Source organism: Canis lupus, chromosome 2 (assembly GCF_011100685.1).
Source record: "Canis lupus familiaris isolate Mischka breed German Shepherd chromosome 2, alternate assembly UU_Cfam_GSD_1.0, whole genome shotgun sequence".
Lineage (NCBI taxonomy): Eukaryota > Metazoa > Chordata > Mammalia > Carnivora > Canidae > Canis > Canis lupus.
The window spans coordinates 19,958,567-19,982,044 of record NC_049223.1 but is presented as its reverse complement, the minus strand read 5'-3'; the positions used below and the strand labels follow the sequence as shown (position 1 = coordinate 19,982,044).

At 36.6% G+C, this 23,478-nt stretch overlaps 1 protein-coding gene across 4 annotated transcripts in view; it reads right to left on the bottom strand.

Moving 5' to 3' along the window:
* Nucleotides 1-7,693: 7,693 nt before the first annotated feature.
* Nucleotides 7,694-23,478, bottom strand: part of MINDY3 (MINDY lysine 48 deubiquitinase 3) — an 84,067-nt gene continuing 68,282 nt past the window's right edge. For all 4 annotated transcript variants that reach the window (XM_038530012.1, XM_038530013.1, XM_038530015.1 and 1 more), the window contains 4 exons: nucleotides 16,004-16,076; nucleotides 13,538-13,625; nucleotides 10,277-10,348; nucleotides 7,694-8,648 (listed from right to left, as the gene is read on the bottom strand). In XM_038530012.1, the coding sequence (XP_038385940.1) occupies nucleotides 8,499-8,648; nucleotides 10,277-10,348; nucleotides 13,538-13,625; nucleotides 16,004-16,076 (383 nt within the window). In that variant the 3' untranslated portion in view covers nucleotides 7,694-8,498. The remainder of the gene's footprint in view (nucleotides 8,649-10,276; nucleotides 10,349-13,537; nucleotides 13,626-16,003; nucleotides 16,077-23,478) is intronic.

The window sequence follows — 23,478 nt, the reverse complement described above, 5'->3', positions numbered from 1 at the left end:
GCTTCTTAAGGTAGGCTCGTATTGCTATGAACTTTCCTCTTCAAACTGCTTTTGCTGCATCCCCAAGATTTTAGATGATTGTGTTTTTATTTTCATTTGTTTCCATGTAAGTTTTGGTTTGGAGGCTGGGGTTTTAAAAGTCAGCTGCCTCAGTACTGGGTGAGCCTGGAAGGTGACTGATAGCCTGGTCCCTGCCCTTAAAGAGACAACAGCCTGAGGAGAGGCAACATAGGAGCACAGTTTCCACAGTGGGAGGGAGGGAGATCTGTTTATACTGATTTCAGAGCATGTTGGGGATACTTCTCTTGGATCAAAGGAACTGGCAGGTGTCCTTTTGCTTCCCCAACCCAGCATAAAAACAGAGCCACCTGTGGGAGTTGGTACTACAAAGACATTTGTTACATAACTTGCTAGCAGTGTGCCTCACCCATAAATTTTCCTGAGGACTCACCCAGTCCAAGCCTGCTGGCCTGAGACCTGGGCTCAGCGCCAGTTTTGCTACACTCTGTGCACCCCACCCAGCTGCCATGTGTGCAGATACCATGTGCTCTAGCCACTATGCTCCATGCCCCACCACTATGCACAGAGAATATGTGCTACACCCAGGCCTGGATGCACAGATGTCACTCACCCCTGGCTACTACCACTACCACACTCCACAACTCCGGCTACTGCAGCACTGGGTATCTGGCCTGGGACTAGTGGCTCAGGGCCAATTTTGCTAACACCCTCCCTTGACACCCTTCTGCAGTCACACTCCCCCTCAGAGGTGGTCAGCATGTGTCTCACTAACATCACAGAGAGCAAGCACAGCCCACAACAGGTAGAGGTCAATGCAGACATCAGGACTGAAAGGAAAATTGACTTAATGCAATTGAAGAATGCAATCAAAACACATGGGAGATTCTTCTGAAGCAAGATCCCATTGAAGGGAGTCACCTTTTTAAACCAAGTGGCTTGCTCAGTGATCTTCTGTAATTGAGTTTCACTTCCCAAGAAGTGTTAATCCAGATATAGCAAGTGATGTTAGCCACAGCACAGACTCCTCCTTGCTTAGCTAAAAGATAATCAAGAGCTATCCTGTTACCAACTACAACGTTTGGCCAAGTCTAAGGAGCTTTATTGGACAGCTAATGCTTTAGCAGATTTTTCAGTAACTTCAAGAATTATGAAGTTCCTGATTATAGTCTCATGTACATTTATCTTTAAACACGGAAGTAGGGACAAGCCAGGAGTGCATCCTGAATCATGAAAACCTGTTAGCAGGTCTTTTCTAACATGATTATGTAGCATCAGGGCAGTTGATCAATGGGATATCTTACTTTGCTTGTGGAAAGTTAGGGGTAGATTTTCTCAGTGGTTCAAATATTGTTCTCTGTGTTGTTCCAATGGCCTGGGAGGTAGAGAGGAAGGCATTATCTTTCCAGGGCAATGCCAAAGTAACGGGAAAGAACAAATATTTTAATATTCAGTTATCTGTCATCTTGGGTAGAAGCAGTCTACCCCAATGTCAGCTGCTTCTCTTCCTCATCTACTTGATGTGGAGGTCTTCAGTATCTATTCAGGACCTGATGCCCGGTGAAGACTTGTTCAACTATGAGATCTTTATCCAAGGCTCAGTGCTTTCTAATATTGCAGCCTTGTCAGTGGTCAGGATCACTTGGTAACGTACTTTCCAATGAGGTTTGAGGGCTGTTTTTCTCTGATGACATTTCCAGAATATCCGATCACCAGGCTTCACACTATTGACCAACAGGATCCTTTAAACTGGAACCCAAGAAGTTGTCTTTAATCTGTTGATGACCTGCTTTGATATAAGACGTTAAAGATTTATCACAGCTGGTCATGTTAGCATGAGATAGTAAGAGATCAGCAGAAAGTTATATAGCAATAGACATTGGTCTGTCAGTGGCTGTCCTGCGTGGAAAGAGTTTGTTTCCCAAAGGGGATACTGATTATTAGCCAGCAAGACTAAAAACAATAGCTTAGGCCAGGGAAGTCTGGTAGCTTCGGCAAGTTTACTACTTTTAAGTCTGAGGATCCCATCAGTTCTCTTGACTTTGCCTGAAGATTGAGAATGAGAGGGACAGTGGTTTTTCCAAGAAGGTTGCTAGGTCTTTGTTAAGGCTCATAGAATAGGCTCTGTGAACTGGGCGCCTCGATCACTGTAGTTTGAGGAAGGTATGCCAAGTGGGAAACATTCTCTTAACAGTTTCTTTGCCACCGTGAGGACAGCAGCCTTGCATCAGACAAAGCTTCAAACCATCCAGGATTGTTATGTACAGTAACAAGAACATATGGCTAACTCATACTAAGTGGCAGTTGAATGAAGTATAAGTACAGGTGTTCAGGGGGTCCAGAAGGAGGCCTGAAGCCTCTGGGAACAAAACCAGTTTTTCTAGGATTATGGATCTAACAGGTCAGACATTGTTGGTAGAGCACTCAGAAAATTTTATAGGATTCTCTCTGTCAATGTCTATTCATAACTGGAGTCCGTTTAAGTGCACGATGGTGGGCGAAGGAATGCAAAAACTGAAAAACGGGGTTTGTCATGGTGCCAGGGAGAGCTAAGTGGTTATCTTGGGTTTCCCAAAGCCCTGACTGCTAGAGCCATCATTCACTCATCTTATTTTCTGACTCAGGAGCACACCATTGCCACACTAAAAGGACATCAGAATGGCAAAAGTCTGGCAATGAGGGGCTATTTCTTACAGAAGGAGAATGGACTTCACGCTACAATCTTAGAAGTTCTATATAAATACTATATAAAGGAGGCTTAGAATTACTTATTGACAATGTTTTCCATATAATGTACAGATCAAATAAACCTAATTACCCCATATAATTTACATATCAAATAAACCAAGTTACTTTAACAAAACCGACTGGAATATTCCAGGTCAAAAAGATTTCTCTTAGAGTTTGATTTTGCAAAGTTTGGGGAAAAAATGTCAAAAGTTCTAAAAATGTTTGCCTAAATTGGATCACAGATTATCACAGAACTTAATAATTTAAAGATAAACCTTCACAATCTGTTACCAAAAGCAGACCAGAAGTCCAAGAATACTGTCTTTTTAACAGAAAGAAAATCAAGTTCTAAATTTACACCAGCTTACTTCTGATATTAGAATTCATTTTATTTTTTTATTTTTTATTATTTTTTTTAGAATTCATTTTAAAATAATTTTAATCTTAGCCAGATTGACCACACATTAAAGATTCCTTTTCCACATACTTGCTCAACTTTCTTTTTTACATTCTGATTTTGTCCTGTTTTCCCTCTCTAAATAATCACATTCACTTTATGACAAAATTGCTTTCTTTTCCCTCAACAACAAAAAAGTGTATTTCCATTTCTCATACCTTCTCTTACTGAAAACAAATCCTACTTTCCTGGCATACAAAGATAATTTCCTTATTACTTTGAGTAGACTTAATTCGAATATTATTTTGAATTCTTAATCCAAAGAAACCCCAATGTCTACTGAAAATAAGAAGTAAATGACTGTAAACTGTTTTACTAGCATTCTTTAAATTTGCAAATTTATGAATATATTTCATAATTTTTGGAAACCTATGCCTGTTTCTATTTTCCAATATCTTTTCTCTGTATTAAGAAGCCAAAAGTAGATAAACTTATGTACAGTAATTGTTGCATTATTTTACTGGGAAATGGTCTAGATTTTTCAATGAATTTAACTTTTTTTTTAAACAAAATGCTACTTTTAAGTAATCTTTACACCCAATATGGGCTTGAACCTACAATCTTGAGGTCAAGAGTTGCATGTTCCACTGACTGAGCCAGGCCAGGTATCCCATAGATTTTCAATAAATTTAAATTAACTCATTTAGCAAAACTTCAATATTTCAAATATGTAAGATCCAGGAAACTATTTAAAAAGCTTACAGAAAAAAATTTTTATTCCATTTACTTGTTCTTAACATTTATGTCTAGGTTACCTATGAAAACGTACCAAATGCCTTTTCTCTATTGAGATAATGATATGGTTACAGATACTTAGCAAATAATGTTTTTTCACCTGTATCTGTTAAATCAGTTTTTTTTTAACATTAAATGATCTTAATGCTTCTGCAATTCTCACTAGTTATGTATTACATATAAGCACATTGTACACACACAGAGATTTATTCATGGGTTTCCTATTTTATAGGATTTTTGTGTCCGTGATCATAGGAAATATTTGGTTGTAATCTTTCTTGTAATGTCTTTGTCAGGTTGTGGCCTCCTCTCAGTGCATTTTGGGTTCACGAAATATTCTTTTGTTTATTTTCTGGGGTTACTTGTATTATTTATTTCTCAGTGTTTGGAAGTATTTGCTAGTGAAGTCCTGAAGAACTTTCTTTGAGGGAAGGCTTTAAAGTATTGATTAAACTTTTTAAATGGATTTAAGATTTTCTTGTATCAGTTCTGCTTTATTTTTCAAATAATTAGTCATTTCATCTAATTTTTAAAATTTATTGCCATAATAGTAATATCCTCATTTCTTAAATACCTGGAGAATTTATCGTTTGTCTTTTCCTAATTTTTTCAGATTTTAGATTTTATTTATATTGAAGTTACTTAACAGAACATGTATTATTAGTTTTAGAGGTAAAACTTAGTGATTTATCCATTGCATATAACATCCAGCAGTCAGTATATCAAGTACCCGCCTTAATGTCCGTCACTCAATTAATTGCCTCATGCTCCCAACTCACCTCCCCTCTAGCAACTGTTTGTTTCCTATAGTTAAGAGTCTCTTATGGTTTGCCTCCCTCTGTTACCTTATTTTTTCCTTCCCTTCCCCTACGTTCATCAGTTGTTTCTTGAAATTTGACAAGTGAGATCATATGGTACTTGTCTTTCTCTGACTTATTTCGCTTAGCATAATGCCCTCTAATTCCCTCCACATCATTGCAAATGGCAAGATTTCAATCTTTTTGATGGCTGAGTAATATGCCATTGTGTATAAATACATCTTTTTTTTTAAAATACATCTTTATTCTTATTTTTTTCTTAGTCTTATTAGAAGGTTTATCAATTTTATTAGTTTCTGTCAATGAATAAACTTCTGGATTTGCTTTTTTCCTATTATATATCTATTTCCTTTTTCTTAAATTCTTAACAGTTCACAGTGTTTTTTAGTATATTCAGAATTATGTATCAGTTATTCTCTGGTTATGTTCCTCTACTCCATTTATCCTCAACCCCTGGGGGCTGCTAATCCCATTGCTGTCTCTATGGCTTGCTCATTCTGGACATTTCACATAAATTGAATCGTATAATAAATGTTTTTTTTTTGTGATAGGGTTCTTTATCCTATTTTAAAGTTTTCAGTTTCACCTATGTTGTAGCATATGTCAGTAATTAGTATTTTTTTTTTGTCAAATATACTCAGTTGTATGTATATACTACATTTACCCATCATTTGATGGACATTTATGGTTGTTGCCATTTTTGGGTATGAATAACTCACTATGAATGCCCACAAAAAAGCTGTTGTGTAAATATGTTTTGTGTAAATGTAGCTAGGATTGAATTGCTGGATGATATGCTAATTCTGTATTTAACTTTTTGAGAAACTGTACCAACTATTTTTCTAAAGTGACTTTACCATTTCACATCGCCACCAATGTGAGGGTCCCAATTTCTCTACCTCTTTGCCAACAATAGTTCCCATTTTGATTTTAGATATCCTAGTAGGTGTGAAATGGTATTTTGTGGTTTTGATTTGATTTTCCTTAAGGATAAATTATGTTGAGCATCTTTTCATGTTTACTAGATGGATAGCTGTATTTCACCTTTGGAGATACAGGTCTTCAAATCATTTGCACAATGAAAAATACTTATTTTTATTATGAATTCTTTACACATTCTAGACACAAATTCCCTATGATACATAGGATTTTGGAATATTTTTCTCCCATTCTATGGGAGAATTTCTGAATGAGGTCCATTCACACACAACGGTTTTAATTTTGGTGAAGTCCAGACAATCCTTTTGTATTTGGTATTTTGAGAAAACCATTGCTACGGGCTCAAGGTCATGAAGGCTTCTGTTTCTTCTGGGAATTTTATGGTTTTAGCTTCTACAATTAAGACCTCCGATCATTTTATTTTTTGTATATGGTGTGAAGAAGGACTACAAAATCTTTCTTTTGTATGTAACTCCTTTTCTCTTATTTTCTTTGATTTACTTTGAGACGAAATCCTAGCTTTCCAATTTCCAAACCTTTAATAATATATTTAAAGCCATTCATTTCCCTCTAAGCATTGCTAGTTACATCTGTAACTTTTGCTGTTTCATTTTCATCATGATTCAGTAAAACATGTTCTAACTTCCACTTTCTCTTAAACCACTGGGTTATTTAGGAGTGTGCTGCTTAATTTCCAAACTTTTGGGGGTTTTTCTAGACTGCTTTATGGCCCAGCATATAGTAGCATATAGTCATCCACTCTTGTATGTGTAAAGAAAACATATCTAGAGTTTTATGTATAGTGTCCTCTATCTGTTGCTTAGACAGAGCCAAGGTCCAGTCCTGTGAGTAAAGATTCCTCCAGTCTCCCAGCTGAGTATCCAGATTGAGAAGGAGACCAGCACTCCCCACTGTGCTCTGTTTATACTCCTCGGCCACAGAGGAATAAAATAACCATTTGTAAAACAATTGTTTTATGCCATGAAGTTTTTGGGATGGTTTGTTATATAACAATCGTAAAAAGTATATGCTGTTTTGTAGGCTCAATGTTTATGAGAAAATCTATGCTTTTTCATAATCCTATGGAATTTGGGACCAGAGTTAGCACAATGTGTTTTATGTACATTTGGAAGTAGCTAAGATTAACAACAAAAAGACATCGCACAGCTGTAATTCTAGTAGCTAGTATCATGTGCCTGAACATAATGTCACCAAAAAGCATACATAAAGTCTTGTGTCACTTTTTTCTTATGCTAAAGCCTACTTATATTAGCGTTAACATCTATAAAAATAAAATTTAAAGAAAACCCCAAATGAATTCAGAGCAAATACATATTTAGCTAATTTTACCTGAAGGTAAAATTCTTTTTTTAAAGATTTTGTTTACTTATTTGAGAGAGACAGAGAGCTGGAGCAGAGAGAGAGAAAAGCAGACACCCCACTGAGCAGGGAGCCCAATGCAGAGCACAATCCCAGGACCCTGAGATCATGACCTTACCTGAAGACTCACGCTTAACCACCTGAGCCACCTAGACACCCTAAAATTCAGTTCTTAAATTCCTAAGAGGACACTTAACACTTATTGGGATGCCTGGGTGGCTCAGTGGTTGAGCATCTGGGGAGCCTGCTTCTCCTTGTGCCTCTGCCTCTGTGTGTCTCTCATGAATAAATAAAATCATTAAAACAAAAACAAAAACAAACCCAAAAACCAAATACTCCTCAAGTGAAGGAAAGAAAGTATTTCTGGCTATTCACACTTCAAAATTGCTGGGCAACAAACTTAGTGAAATACAGTAATCTCTCCCTAAAATACACAGGATGGGGCTTCTGTCACTGTCTGCTCAGGGTCTAGTGTTCCTGGCTATTTAGAACTCTCAAGTCAGTATATGGTTTGGTCTCCTTTCCAGGGTGTTACTGTTCTCAGGATTGCTGGGCAGAAACACTGTAAAGTATTTGTTTCCTTTGAGTCACTAATATAAAAAATGCAAAGCTACAGTTAAAGAAAAAAAGTGTTTATTTAGACCATCCACCAGGATCATAATAAATAATGCAATATACTAATGTAATAACAGATGTTCTCATGCACTTATCACATAAATATACAAGAAAGCTGGCTTACAGGGCTGCTGGGATAAATTTGGAAAAGTGTATTTGGCAATACAGTAAAAGTTAACAGTGTTAAGACTATCAAATAGATTCTCTTACCTATCATTTTTTGAAATACATCCTCTATATCAGTGAATAAATGGTAATGTTCCCTTATAGTTTCTACTTTTTATAAACATGCCAGAGCTAAGCCAATTGGCAAAGAATCCAGGTTGATAATTTATCAGTATTCCTAATGGAAACCAGATTTTAGAGAAGAAATAACAAAGATTTAACTTTTGTACATTTCAGCGTGGAAGCTGATAGACTGCAAGCCAGAATCACTGAAACCATAAAATGTCTGATTGAAATAAAAACCCAATGTATAAGTTTATAAATAGTAACTTTGATACTCAGTATACAAATGCTGTAGAGTATTAGGATGTTTATAATTTGATAAATGACCAATTATCTGTAAAAGTGATGAAGTCGGATTAAAGCTTAATTTTGCTAGTAAATTTCACATAGAGTTAAAATAGGGTAACCTTTAACATAAAGCTTTAAAACAAATAATTTAAACATATCTTAAACACTGAAAAAGTTTTGTTATTTACAATTAGTGATACCAGTGTATAGCTTAATGTAGCCAACTGCCAGTCTTGCATCCCTCTTTCAACATCTGCTATTACAATCTTCCTTATAAATACTTAGGCAAATTAGTTTAGTGAAGGAGAGCGATCTGTGGTCCACAGTAATTCAATGTATGGCCATTTGGTTTGGAGACAACGTTTAATAGGAGTGTCATCTGTTTGTAGCATGGGATCTTCAAAACCCATAACAACGGCTGTCCCTTCAACATACATTACCTGTTGAACAAAGAAAGCCACAAAAATCAACCGATATTCTTAGCAAATTGAAGGATATAAAATTTCTCATGGGCTAGCAAATACCACACTGCATATTGTTTCATATGGAACCTTAATTTTATTTCAATAGAAATTTTGTAAACAAGACGGTGATATACATTTTAACTGAGAGTATATTAGCAGTTGACTTTTAAATTTAAGATCATAAAAAAAAAAAGAGCATATTTGAGCCCTAAAATACATGCAGGTTGTTTCTTATAAAGGAAAAATCATCCTTTAATTAATATATTCCAGTTGGAAAAAATATTTATATAACATTTAGTTCTCACTGCTTTAATATGGAGGCCCTTGGAATGGTCATGCTGCTGCATGAGAGGAGAGAGTCCTCCTTTAGGGGAGGACTTCATTTTCTTTCCATTTAAAAGTGTAACTTTCCGGAGCTGGAAGCAAACTGAATGTTTGTCATAAATTTACTATTATAACTGTGAAATGCTATTCATGTGTACTCAGTCAGTACTCATGAGAAATCATGGAGAAAAAATTAAGGGTATCAGGACATAAACAGATAAGTAGAAGAAGCCTGGCAGATAAAACTAGCCCAGGTGTTTATGTACAGTGGTGATGATCATACAAAACGTACATGGGCAGGTGGATATTGGAAACCAGTTTTATTCTGATTTAATTTGCAATAATAAACTTTCAGAACTCTCTATGAAATAAAATATACTAATTCCCTAACTCATTGTAAGGGCTCACTGTGTACATTACGTAAGTCAGTCATTAATTTCTCTTTGTAGGGATATGTTAAATACAGACTGCTTTCCTCTAAAGTATCTATATTTTTATATATTCAGTGTTTGGTACACGATTATAGTTATGTTCTTCCAATATAAAAGCTAAGCTATTTGACTAATAGCCCAAAGAAACAACTTTACTGGCTTTAACTGGGGGTTTCCATAAAAACACATTTGCATCTTTATTTTCATTAAGAGTACTTTCTAGTTGTGATGCAATAAATTTGGTATAATAAAACTACAACTCACGTTATCAACTCCCCACAGCACAATTTCCTTTTCTGAAAAATCGCCCATAAAGAATTTAATTCCAGTTATTACAATTATCAGATAAAACAGGACCTATATGATAGGCAAAACCTGATTTAAAATATCTGTACAGGGATCCCTGGGTGGCGCAGCGGTTTGGCGCCTGCCTTTGGCCCAGGGCACGATCCTGGAGACCCGGGATCAAATCCCACTTCGGGCTCCTGGTGCATGGAGCCTGCTTCTCCTTCTGCCTATGTCTTTGCCTCTCTCTCTGTGACTATCATAAATAAATAAAAAAAAAAAATTAAAAAAAAAATTAAAAAAAAATCTGTACAGCCAAGATGTATGTACAACAAAATGCATGGACATGTAATTATTTTGTCCTGGTGAAATTATTGTCCCAAAACTCCAATGCAGCTCTCAATGACTAACATATACTGATCAAATCAAAACATAACCTGTTCTAAAATATATTGTAATTATAAATAGAATAGAGACTCTTGGAATATTTTAAGGGAATCAAACCTTGTTATATACTCATATTTACCAATTAAGATAAAGACAAATTACTCTGAAAGACCATACCTTCTCATTATAATTTGACTGCTTCAATCCATTGTAGTGATAGACAGTAAATGACTCTGGACCACTGGAGCCCTATTATAAATAAAATATTAGAATTTTAAATTATATTTTTATGATAGGCAATTTATAATTAGCAGTTGAAAGGAAAATGCAGATTTCTTAAATCCTTACCCTTTGGTTGGGCAATCTTTTGATAAAGCAAGAAGCCTTAAGACTTTATCTACTAGAAAACCTAAAACTAAAAGAGTTGCTTCTGGGGAAAAGAAGAAAGTGGAGAAGTATTTTTTTAAAGGACAGGGTTCAAAAACACAAAAATATTTCCTAAAATCTTACCTCTTTTTTATTCCTGGTTGTAAATAATTTGTTCCTTTCAGTAAATACATAAGAGCAGTAATGTCACTTTTCGTCAGCCTGCAAACAACATCTAGGTACCAGTATTTTCCATTTGGCTCACAATATCGGTTTAGGGGTTTCCACCCTTCTCCCCCATCTAAATATTGTCAGTTTTTAGGTAGTGATAAGAGCCTTATGGGAATGAAAATGCAAAATTATAGTGCTTGGAATCTTTATTGGATATTATTAAATTACTATTTTATTAAATTTGTTATTCCTACTGCCTTAACCTTTGTTCCCAGTTAGCTAAAGATCAAGTTCAATTCTCTTAACTTGGCTTTAAGGTCATTCATGGTCTGGCCCCACCAAAAAGGCACCAGGCTCCAGTGATTTCTCTTTGATTAATACGAGGATGCATGTGGGACAAAAGCTGGTCCTGCTCCTCCTCAGAATTTGTTCCATTTTTTTGGAACTAAGAGAAGAGAGCTGTTGGCAAGGGTGGCTCCATCTTTGTAGGAGGCTTGCTGCTTCAGTTCTTGAACGCCTGTAAGCTATTCCTTGCAGTTCTTTCCTTGCCCTCCCACTTCAGTCATTTCAGGCTGTCATCTGCAACCAAGAATCCTAAAATACAGAACCTAATCTACCTTTACTACTCAATTGTCTGAATTTTCTGTTTTAGGCAAACCTATTAGTCATTTTCCCATGAAAAGACTTTTTGTTGTTGGCTCTTTGCATATTCATTTTTTTTAAAACCCCTTGAAAATTGAGAAAAGAGATCTAAGCTTTTGCTTTCTTGTTATCTATCAAAATGCTTTATAAAACAGAAAAATCAGTAACTTGGTCATTTTCTTAATTGTATACATGAGTTGATGGAATTAGTTTCTTGGATAATGAGCTATTATCAGAGTTAATATACTTTATTTTACTGGAATGGATACACAACTTATATTCTTTAGTTCCAGTTTTTAACAGTTGGCACAAAATGCTAAAATATCAACAGAAGGTGGTTGTAACACACTGGCGAACTACCGACCCTGGACTCCTTAGCCACTGTCTGGCTGTCTGACCTCAAGCGGTTTTCTGAAATGCTCTAAAGCCTCAATTTCCTCATTGCCAAAATGGGGGGGTGGGGGGCAGCGGCAGAGAATAGTACCTAATTTATAAGGCACACAGTAGCCAATGCATAGTTATGGGCTTAAAAGATGGCAGTTGCTCTGCGATTCTTATAAACAAATTGCCTTGAAATGCTTCTCTGTATTTCTCTCCTTGAGGCCAAGAAATGCTCTTCCCTAGCACCTACTTTAAGCATTTGTAGAGATTACAGAAGTTAGATATATATTCTCCTGGCTGTCCTTCTGACCCAGTTTTGCAACTTTACTGAGTTTCACTAAATTGGTCTGTTGGTACAAAGCGTTATACAGAGGACCTCAGTGGTGTGGGGTATGATCAAAGAGGTGTGACAGAAAGTTGAGCATGTGAGTAGGCGGGAATGTGAGGTCTTCCTCTGAAGGGTGTTTGATTGGGAAGGGAACTGAAGACTTGCATTTCTAACCAGCTTTTGCAGATTACACTTGGAAAGACCAGGGGACTAAAATTCTCTTCAGTTAGCTCAAGGAATACAACATAAAAAACTGTTTCTTGAACTAGTAAGTTCTTAGGATAATTACAAGTACTATCTTGTGATGAATTACATCTAACATGCAGATTTCCAAAAGAGGTGGTAACTATCCCACTTTTATATTTCCCAAGCACTTTTCAAAATCTGCCCCTAAAATCAGTGCTGTAATTTTTAATTTAATGCTATAAATTTACTCAACACTTATAAGATATGTAAAACACATTGTTATATTCCAAAAAAGAACTCTGAAAACACCCTAGTAGTTGGGAGTGTGAACAGGACATCACAATCCAGTAATTTTATTTTTTTCATGAAGCATTTACTAAAATTTAAAGAAGTCTAGCTATCTTGTGATATACTTTTTGAATTTACCTCACTTTCTTTACTCAACACCAACCATAACAGATCCAGATTTAGAAAATATGGGCTCTCTTTTAATTACCAAGATTAAGTGTAACATTGTCTATTCTGTTAAAGATAATAATTTGGTATTTCAGGTTTCAATTAAGATATATCCTGACATTTTCCCTCTGTCACTTTGCTGCTTGGCCTCTCTATAAGAGAGGCAATACAGAAATTGGCATTTCTATTAAAACAATGATCTTTAACTTAAACCATGATGGTATCTGAGGAAATGATCCCAATATGCCTGGCCTAAAGCATCTGGTTTAGCAGTAAAGTCCTTCACTGAGCTAGGAAACATGAAGAAAATAATTGGCTTTGTCAATGATGTAGATGTAACTCAGGAGATTGAGACTAGCTCCTATCAAAGCCCAGTTAGAAGACATGTCCTAATATGAAATAGCATAGCTCCACTCAGAGGTTCTCCTTTTACTCTAAAATTCTCCTGGAACTTTGTCATCTCCACTACTTACGGACTCCTTTACTTTCTCTATTTATTTAAATATATTCAAAGCTCCAAAAAAGATACATACCATCTATGATAACAGTGACCCGAGAAAAGGAAAATAGGGTTCAGGTGGATAAAGAGGATCTTTCTCTTTTTATTACACATATTTCTGAATATTATCCTTCCTTTAGAGAAACAGTACCATAGTGTGTGTATACTGGTGTATGTACACTCTTCCACCACCTCCTCCTCAGATATTTTGCATTATTGTATTATAGCACGCATACCCTTCTATCCTCTCTGTATGGGAAAATATTTACATCATAACAGTGCTTTCTTCGTCTTCTATGTGCATGTTAGAACATCTTACATGAGTAGGAAAGAAGTGCTGAAATAATCACAAAAAGCTCATCCCAATAGAACAAAACATTAAGTAGATTTATTTCTTCAACTATGTTACCTGATCGGGAAAAAATTCTTGAAGGAATGGACCCAATAATATGATTCCTAATCCTTCTGGATCTAATTTATTCTTCATGAGATTTATACTATGGGAGGAAAAAAAAAAAAAAAGAAAAACAGTGGATACCAAAGGAGAAAAAGCTTATTTTCCTTCTTTCATAAAGATTAAATTACTAGTACTATAACACATCTGCCTGCCAAAAATCTTAAGAGCTGTTCTTTTTAGACCCTTAATGACAAATACACAGGAATGACATCTAATTTGCCAAAACTTGGGTATTTTTAAACCAGAGTACTCTGTTACTATTTAGAATTTAAATTATGATGATGACTTTGGAACATTGTCCCTTATTAGGTAAAGTAATTTTAAAAAGCTTGGCTTGTAAACGCAGGCTTATAACCTCCCAAAGGCCATTCTTCTTGTTAAATTCAGGCATACACCTATGAAGCAAATGAGGCATTTAACTTAAACCTTGGTTTTTAAGCTCAAAGAGGAAAAAAAGACAGTGTCAAAAGGCAGTGGTCTGTCAGGTAATCAAAAACATCTCCCAAAAGGCTACTTTCAGAAACCAAATGTGAAGGTAGCTTAAAATTCTTAGATAATGTAACCTGAAGAGTGAAGAGGAAAGACTATTGTTGGAGAGCTGAGGCCTAGTGAAAGCAATGAGTGGCACATACTATGTTATTCTGGGAGCAGCCTATGGTGAACAGTGCTTTGCTTAGCCTTGCCATTTAGGTGGAGCCAAGGCTGGTGAAAGGGGTTATGTGTGACTAGAAAGTAGGCAAGAGTTGTAAAAATGAAAACGGCCTTTGCAGAAAATTTTCATTTTCCATGTTCTCTCCCAAATTGTACATGCCAGGTTAACTATTCCTTGTTATGCAACATGCAAAGGATATGACAGTTGAGCGGGTCTGAGTATGGGCTGCGGGTTAGGATATGAAGGCAAGGTCATATTTAATGCATTTAATTCATTAATCCTAATGTGGCCCTGCTAGTTTATAGGCCATCACATAGCATAAATGTGACTAGGCCAAAACACAGAATGAAGAACTCAGTCCAATTTGTCAGCTACTTCTAAAAAAACAATCTAACTCAACTGGACTAACTTTATAATTATTCTGATTAAAAAAATGAAAAGTAGGTGATATATAGCCATATATGTAAGAATTTGAGAAAAAAACTTTTCTTCCTTTTTCTCTTAAGAATTGTGAATAACCAGGGATCCCTGGGTGGCGCAGCGGTTTAGCGCCTGCTTTTGGCCCAGGGCGTGATCCTGGAGATGCGGGATCGAATCCCACGTCCGGCTCCCGGTGCATGGAGCCTCCTTCTCCCTCTGCCTGTGTCTCTGCCTCTCTCTCTCTCTCACTCTGTGCCTATCATAAATAAATAAAAATTAAAAAAAAAAAAAGAATTGTGAATAACCAGAATTACTGGAGTTTAATTCTCTTTTGCATATTACAGTGATATAAACAAGATGGTCTTTACTTGGAAAACTGTTAAAAAAATTTTACAAAAACCGTAATTCCAAAATATATAATTATGACAAGTTCAACTCTCTGAATTGACTTCCTCCTCTTTAAGTTGGAAACAACTGTCTATTAATAATGCATAATATCAGAGCTCTAGGTAGTAAGAGTTGGACAAACTAATTCAAATGTGAGCAATTTGAAAATGTTTGGTGTATTTTCTTTGAAAGTATGAAACAAACTATTTAAAAACAGAATAGGATCAAGTTCTAAGGACTATATTATGTTTGATGATGCTTTTGTGAATCCTTTCCTTCAGTGTTTTGTAAGCTCAAATCTGTTCATCACATAACTTTTCAGACTAAAAAAACAGGGCAGAAAAAGGAAAAGTTAGCATAGATCATAGGTGATCTTTATATCGATTGCTCAAATACAAAAATATATCCTCTTAATGAGAAAGATTTTGTCATGGATAACAAAAAGCACAAATTTATGAAAGAAGTTATAGATGTATCAATGTACAAAATATAAAAGAATGAAGAAGACATGATATTAACATCTGACAGTACTGAAAACTAAATTCTCTAACATACTGGGGCTGCTCACAAAGGTTTTAGCCAATTTAATGATACAGAATGTCCAGTGTCTCTGATCAATGTCTTCATCTTTAACATGAAGTCAGAAACTTGCTGGCTTTCTAAGACGGGCAACTAGCAATACAGACATTACAGATAACTGTCATTACTTTCACCTATGCACAAAATTTTAAAAAATGGAAAAGATTTTGTAGCAAGAAAAATAGTGGGGAAAGGAGCATTTTCAGTATGCTGAGTCTTTGCTATACTCATCAGTTTGATTTCTTCCTAAATCTTTCTTTATATAAAGGACTAAGCTTCCTCTATGCAGGTTTAGACTTTTTTAAAAAGGCAAAAATGTAATGTTTTAAATTTAATGGAAATCTTTTTGAATCAGTTAAATAATACTTCCTACTGCTTACTATTCAGGATCTGAAACAAGGTCCAATGCTTTCATCACATCTTCTAGAAGTGAATCAGGTATGAATCCATTATCTGGGTGGGAAAAAAAAAGCATTAGCATCTTAGAATAAGAGTTTGCTTCAAGAAATGCTATGAAAAAAATCACCTAAGAGGCAACTGTGCCTATTATTAGATGCTCTCTTCTTTTAGTTTTCTTGGGAACAGAGGCACAGATTTAAAGTCAAATTACTCCTTAAACAGGCTTATATATTTCAATGATAAAAGTGTTTTTCTATTTAAAGTGATAATTATTTAGCAAGTTAGGTATATCTTTGATTAAAAATGTGAACCTTTAGATTCCCTTTAACAAATTGAATTAGAGTAAGTCTTTACCAACAAATTCCTTTAATTATAATGTCAATGATAATGTTCTTTTTGAGAGAATGTTTATTATGTGCTGTTATTATGTTATTATGCTATCTGATAGTATAAGACATGAGCTACCCCTATAAAGAACTTGATTTAAATAAAAGCCATGGATTTAATGGGAAAAATTCAAAAGTTGAAATTCAGAACAGAATCAAAGGGTTGATGAAGACTAGTTTATGGAAAATATTCCTTTTCTTGGGCTTGCTGAGGAAATAGCATTGGGAAAGGGCCCAAGCTTGGATGATGCAATAGCACTTGACACACAAAAAAAGGCGTGTAGGGCCATTGAAATCAGTTTTAACAAGCAAATTCATTCCCTTAAATGTGCAATGCCTGAGTTTCTTTACCCATTTACTCATTCCTGGAGACTGTTTCAGCTTTAAATCAACTTTGTAACAATATCCTTTTCAGGAATTAGATAATTTAAAAACAAAGTCTTGTCATGGAGAACAAGATGTACAAGCTTCTATAATCCAGAATAAAATGGAGTTGTTCTTTTGGGATGTAGCAAGTACTCTAGCAGAAAGGATATAAAGAAGTTAAGGTTTTAAAGTCTTAAACCTTGTAAGCAGATGCTTTCTCATTTGAAGAAAAACTGGACTTGACAAAAAGGCAAAGAATCATTGGAGATAATTAAAAATGTACAATTTTTAAAAGTGAAGGCTTAATACCAAATTTTCCAGTTACCAATACTTTGAGGCACAGAGAGTAAAGAACTTGTTTACAGGTACCTGTGAAAATATTCAAGCTTTGTAAGCCTAACTTTGATCAGTTTAGAAGGTAGAAAATTCATTTGTTTAGTTAAGTCACAGCTAAAACCTCAACACTCTTTGGCCACGAGATGACAGGCACAATTCTCTGCACTGGTTTTCTTGTTTTGGGGGTTATCATGTATATCCACCTGATAGAAACAGTCTGATCTCTTAACATAAGTAGAGACTCAGCTTCCACCCCCAGAAGAAGCTAACTGGCCATACAAAGTACGCAAACAGCAATGAGGAAAACAACCTTCTTCACTCAAACATGATTAACCTCAAGCATAAACATTCCAACATATTTTTAAGATACCTATGAGTATCTTAAGCACAGACATTCTGTAGAACGACAATAACTACCAACCCAGTGATTATGCACAAAATGTAGACAGTATTTTAAAATTAGACTGTAATGCAATGTTCATAATATACCAAAGACTTTTACTATACCCCTGATCAGAAGAGGCAATTTTGATGTTACTTTATTCTTGAATCATACCAAATAAAGTATCAGACAAATTCTTTAAAAAGTCTGAAAGTAGATGAAGCTTAGGATATCTAGTAGTTAAACAACGAATTCCTGAGAGACGATGGAAGTAGAGATACCATGATACCTTGGTACCAAGAGCAGAAGAAATACCAGTGAGGACCATTTGCTGACCAGTCATGCAGACCTAGGTAGTGCTCTAGAGCTTGGACACATTGATAACTTAACCAGATGAACATAAACAGATTTCCAGAGGCTTTAAAGCTCAGAATGGGGAATAGCGGGGGAGGGAGGGGGGGAAAGAGTACAAAAGGGGATGCCAGTTGTGATCTCAAGCAGTTACCATGTAAATATTCAAATGCAGTTACAATGTGTTTTAAAATGCTTGAAAGGGGGAAAAGCTGTGTTTTAAAAATAAGTTTTAAATCAACAGATTGTAAAAAGTGTCAAGTGGCAGAGAAGGAATAACTCAATGTAAAAAAGTGCTGATAAAGGAGAGCCAAAGTTACAGTAAAGTAATTTCCTGATAAGCTCACCATTGGCACCGAATTCATGGTTTCTGTTCTAAAAGACAAGGGAATAATAGGGAGAGCCCAGCAAGTCTTGTCACTAGTGAAACTGTGCTGCAGGAGGAAAGTAAATCCCAGGAATTTACAGAGGAGGCAGGAGACAACTTGTGAGGAGATGGGGGTACAGGTGGTGGTGGTGGGAGCATGGCAGCACTTAGAACTGTAGTAGGTATAAGAAAGTCAAGTTCCTTGGGAATAGAGAATAAAATTGAGATCTAGGTGATTTAATGTCATTTGTTTCAGTCAAATAATAAACTCCTTTTTACTAAATGTTGTATTATACTTTACCTAATCTTATTATTAAAAATTAATAATGTATGGCTGCAATTTAATATAACCCATAGAAAAAAGTATGCAACTTTTATCCTTCGACATTTCCATGTTTCAGCGTTCCTTGGCCTCTTTGCCTTAGTATATCATCTGATTCCCCAGTAGATGTGGGCTCCTGCATCTTAAGGATTCCATAGCCTCAGGCTAGCACCAGGCTTGACACAACTGGCTGCCCAAGGACCTATGTTACAGTTATGCCAGCTAGTCCTAACTTCACGTTCCAACAAGGTACTCCATTTCAGGCACCGTGGTTCAACCAAAAAAGCTTTGTAGGGATGCCTGGGTGGCTCAGTGGTTGAGCATCTGCTTTTGGCTCAGGACATCGTCCCAAGAGTCCCAGGATCGAGTGCTGCACTGGGCTTCCTGCATGGAGCCTGCTTCTCCCTCTGCCTATGTCTCTGCCTCTCTCTCTCTGTGTCTCTCATGAATAAATAAATATCTTAAAACCCCCCAAAACCCAAAAAGAACAAAAAAACAAAAAAGCTTTGTAAACAAAAGAGTAGTTAATTTATGCTTGTGCTGCAGAACCACTTGTATTACAGGATAGAAAAGCTACAAAACAGGGTGGCAGGACTCAGAGAAACTACGGCGGGGGTGGCCTACAAGAAACAGCGCTGACCATGGGACAGCAAGGGAAGAATGGCAGTGACCACAGGGCAAGAAGGGAAGCAGCAAGATGAAAATGTTACCATTTAAGGGAAAGAAAGAAAACTGAATTGAACAAAAGGCACTTTCGGATGACTGATGAATATTCTCAAAGGTTGCACAAATGCACATTATAATCAGGCAAAAGATGGCTGTCAATATATCTTATTGACTTAAAAGAAATAGCATTTAAAGTGCTCTTTTAAAAAAATATAAATGTATATCCTTTGCCCAAACCGGGTTGCTTGTAATTTTATCAGGGGAGGGGTGAGGGAGAAGAAAGAACAAGAGAAAAACAAAACAAATCCCATTGTGTGTAATACACAAATCTGTCTATCATTTCAACTACCATCTACGTAGAATTCAGCATCCTGAAGAAAATTGAATAAGCTCTGTGCCACCTTTTTCTAACAATGACGTGGTCAATTTATTCTTGAATAACCATGTAAAGTAGATAGTAAGTCCGTTTTAGGGAGGAGAAATCAGATTAGGAACTTGCCCAACGTCACACAACTGAGTAAATAAGAGGTGGGATTTGAATCTAGGCTGATACCAACATTACTATATTTAGCAGTTTAGGAAGACATCTGACTATAGTCTTTGTGTTTACTAATGAAACTTTTTCCTTTCCTAATTTTCTTCTAGTTGTGGCCTTTTTCCACTTAAAGGAGTCCCTTTAACATTTCTTGTAAGGCTGGTTAATGGTGAGGAATGACTTTAACTTTGGTTGGTGTGGGAAACTGTATCTTTTCTTTAATTCTTAATGATAGCCTTGCTGGGTTGAGTATTCTTGGGTCTAAGTTTTTTCCTTTCAGCTTGAATATATTAAGCCACTCCCTTCGGGCCTGCAAAGTTTGTGCTGAAAAAATGAGCTGATAGCCTTATAGGGTTCCCCTTGTATGCAACTGCTTCCATTTCCTCTTGCTTCTCAGATTCTCTATTACATTCTTGTTGTAGATCTCTGTGGGTTCATCTTGTTTGGGGATCGCTGTGCTTTCTGGACCTGGATGTGTGTTTCCCTCTCCATATTAGGTAGATTTTCAGCTGTTAATTCTTCAAGTAGGTTTTTCCTCCGTGTTTCTCTCCTTCTGGGGCCGCTACAATGAGATTACTACTATGGCTGATGATGGTCTCCTAACCCAGCCTCACTTTTTAATTTTTTTTGCTATTCAGCATTGTTGCTTTTTTATTACTGTCCTCCAGACTGCTGATCCGTTCTTACATTAATTCTCTCTGGTGTATTTTTCATTTTTTTCATTTTAGTTACTGCATCTCCTGTGGGTTTTTTTTTTTTTTTTTTTTAATAATTTCTATCTCTTTGATGAAGTTTCCACAAATTTCACCCACTCCTCTCTAAAGTTCCGTTAGTATCTTTATGAACATTGTTTTGAATTCTTTATCAGGTAGATTGCTTACCTCCATTCTGTTTAGCTCTTTTTCTGTAGTTTTATCTTGTTCTTTCATTTGGGAGATAGTCCTCTTTCCTCAATTGTTTCTATGCAGTTGGTAAGGTCATCTATACCTTCTGCTCTTGAAAGTAGTGGTGTTGTGGTCCAATTCCCTCCTGTTCAGCAGAACAAGGAGCTCCTGGGTGGCCCCTGGGTGGGTTACATATGCCCTGCTGCTGGGGCTAAGCAGCCCCCACTGTGGGCACTCCGATGTGCAGGTCCTGCTTCCTGGGCAGCCAGCTGAGTTTCTGATACCTCAAAATATTCTAATATTCTTTTGTTTCATATCTTTGGTCACATCAATCTACCTTATAACCTACTTCTAAAATTTTATTTTTAAAACTTGTAAAAAAAAAAAGTCCCTGAATATGACATACATATCCAAATACTTTCCCCCATAAAAGGGATACAAAAAAATAGAACTATGAATTTGCTCTAAAGCTCATGTGTAACGCTTTGTATATGTCAGCTATCTGATTCTTTTTAGGTTATGAGCACACATATTGGTGTTTATTTTCTTTTTTTTTTTTTTTTTGGTGTTTATTTTCATTTCTGAATTTGGGATTATTCATTAGCCTTACTTAGTTCAGTTTAATTTCATTCAATAGTGGGGGAAAGAGGTCATTCAGTTTTACTGCCCAACTAAAGATTTTTTTTTCCAACTAAAAGATTTAGAATGATACATTTTTGAAAACTGATGATGATTAAGTCCAAGAGAAAATAAACTAGTATATTTCTTAAGTTGTGGAAGAAGCTAACTCAAAGTCAAGTCACTGCAGTGACAAACCAGTTGAGGTATATAGAGAAAGGAACGCCCATTTATAAAGTAACTATGTTAAGCACTGGGCAAGGTTCTTTCCACATTATTAATCCTCATGATGCTTCTAAGAAATAGATAAGTTATTCTCATTTGATAGGAAAACAGATTTATAGACCCAAAAGCAACTAGCCTAAAACTATACTGTTACTAAGTGTTAAGAAAAAAATAGATCCCCAAGAGTAAAAAATTTCAAGATAAAAAATCTGAATCCATTTAGGAGTTCAAAAGGACTTTACTGATTCAACAATGTAGGTTTTCCTATATTGTAATTTAGAATAGTATTTCAGGCATCACTTGGTTTTAGTTATATATAAATCCAAGGTTGATCAAACCAACCTAGCTAAAGATATGGACACTGCAGTGATGTATATGCGAACTGAAACTCCTAGGTGGAAAAGCACAAGTTCAAAGAAAATCATGATGATAATTTCTCTTATACCTGGAGGGATCCTCTCAGAGACAGTTCACCATATGGCATAAGGGAAAACAGAAGAACCCCAGGAACCTCACCCCTGTGGACATTTGCAGCCTTTGCCAGTCCTCACCAATGCTGATTCAAGCTGATGTAGCTGCCCAGAGCTATTGCTGCAGTGAGAACTCCGTGACTGCTGTCTCACTCCCTGAGAGGGGAGGCACCACAGCATTCTACTGTATGTGGGATTAGAGCAGCTAGAGGTCTGTGCTCCATCTTGGGTCTCCCAGACTGGCACCATCTGGCACATCATGGCTGGGAAGGGCTACCAATGCCTTCACACTCAGGCATCTTGTATCACAGTTCTGAACCATCATTCTTGGGGATGTGCTGCCACTGCTCTGAGCTCAGTTCCCCAGGTCCTGACATAGAGCTTTATTTTAATAGGCTACCAATGAGATTGTGCTGCCAGCCTGTGACTGCCTTCTGAGCCGAGTTGAGACATATGAAGGCTGTGCTGCTACTACATGATACCAGCCCGAGGCCCCTGCCACTGCTGTGTGACCCACACCAGCCAGTCACTATGGTGAGCTTCTAAAGCCCAGTTCTACAGGAGATCTGCACACGTGTATACTGCAGACACCAGTGTCACAGCTGCAAGTGCATCTGTGCCCCAGGAACTATGATAGTTCCCCATGTGCCTGATCTTGAACTCTGTGACACTCTGAGTAATGCTCTGAGTGCCAGTGTACAAGGCAAAGAGCAGAAAATAACCTCAGCAAGAACTTCCACCCACAGGCAAAAGGGAAGAACAGGAATATCCCAGCAGACCCAGCCTCTGAGGACTGCAATAGTGTTACCAGCCACTGCCACCTGTAGGAACTATACAGTCTTAGCCATAGAAGATCCCCACACTATGCTCAATGTCAAACTCAGCTGATGAAGCTGCACAAAGACTGTGCCTTCCCCAAAATAAAAGATGCTGTATCCCACCTAGCTGATGCCCTTGAAGCCACTTCCAGGTAAATTCTTTCTCCCAGTGAAGCCAGTCCAACAAGGTGGGAAAAGGTGACTACAACCTCAATGGCACAGACATGCAAAGCCACCAGAAAAATGAAGAAGATAACACCCCACAAAAATAGTATTGTTTAAGGAACAGTGTAATTTTCCAGTAACTGACAACAGAGAAATGATTATCCATAAGTTATTTGAAAAAGAGCTCAAAATAAGTGTTTCAAGGAAATTCCTCAAAGTTCAAGAGCATTCAGAAAACGCAATGAATTTAAGAAAACAGTATGTGACCAAAAAAGTTCAAAGAAGTAGAAATCATAAGGAACTAAAAATCTGGACCTTAACACCACAATCAACGATATGGAAAAAGCAACAAGGAGCTTGAACAATAGGCTCAATTAGGCAAAAGAATTCTATATTATCAGAATGCCAGGGTGGCTCAGGAGTTGTGCATCTGCCTTCGGCTCAGGGTGTGATCCTGGGGTCCTGGCATCGAGTCCCGCATCAGGCTCCTTGCCTGCCTCTCTCTCTCTGCCCGTGTTTTTGTCTCTTTGTCTCTCATGTATAAATTAATAAATAAATACATACA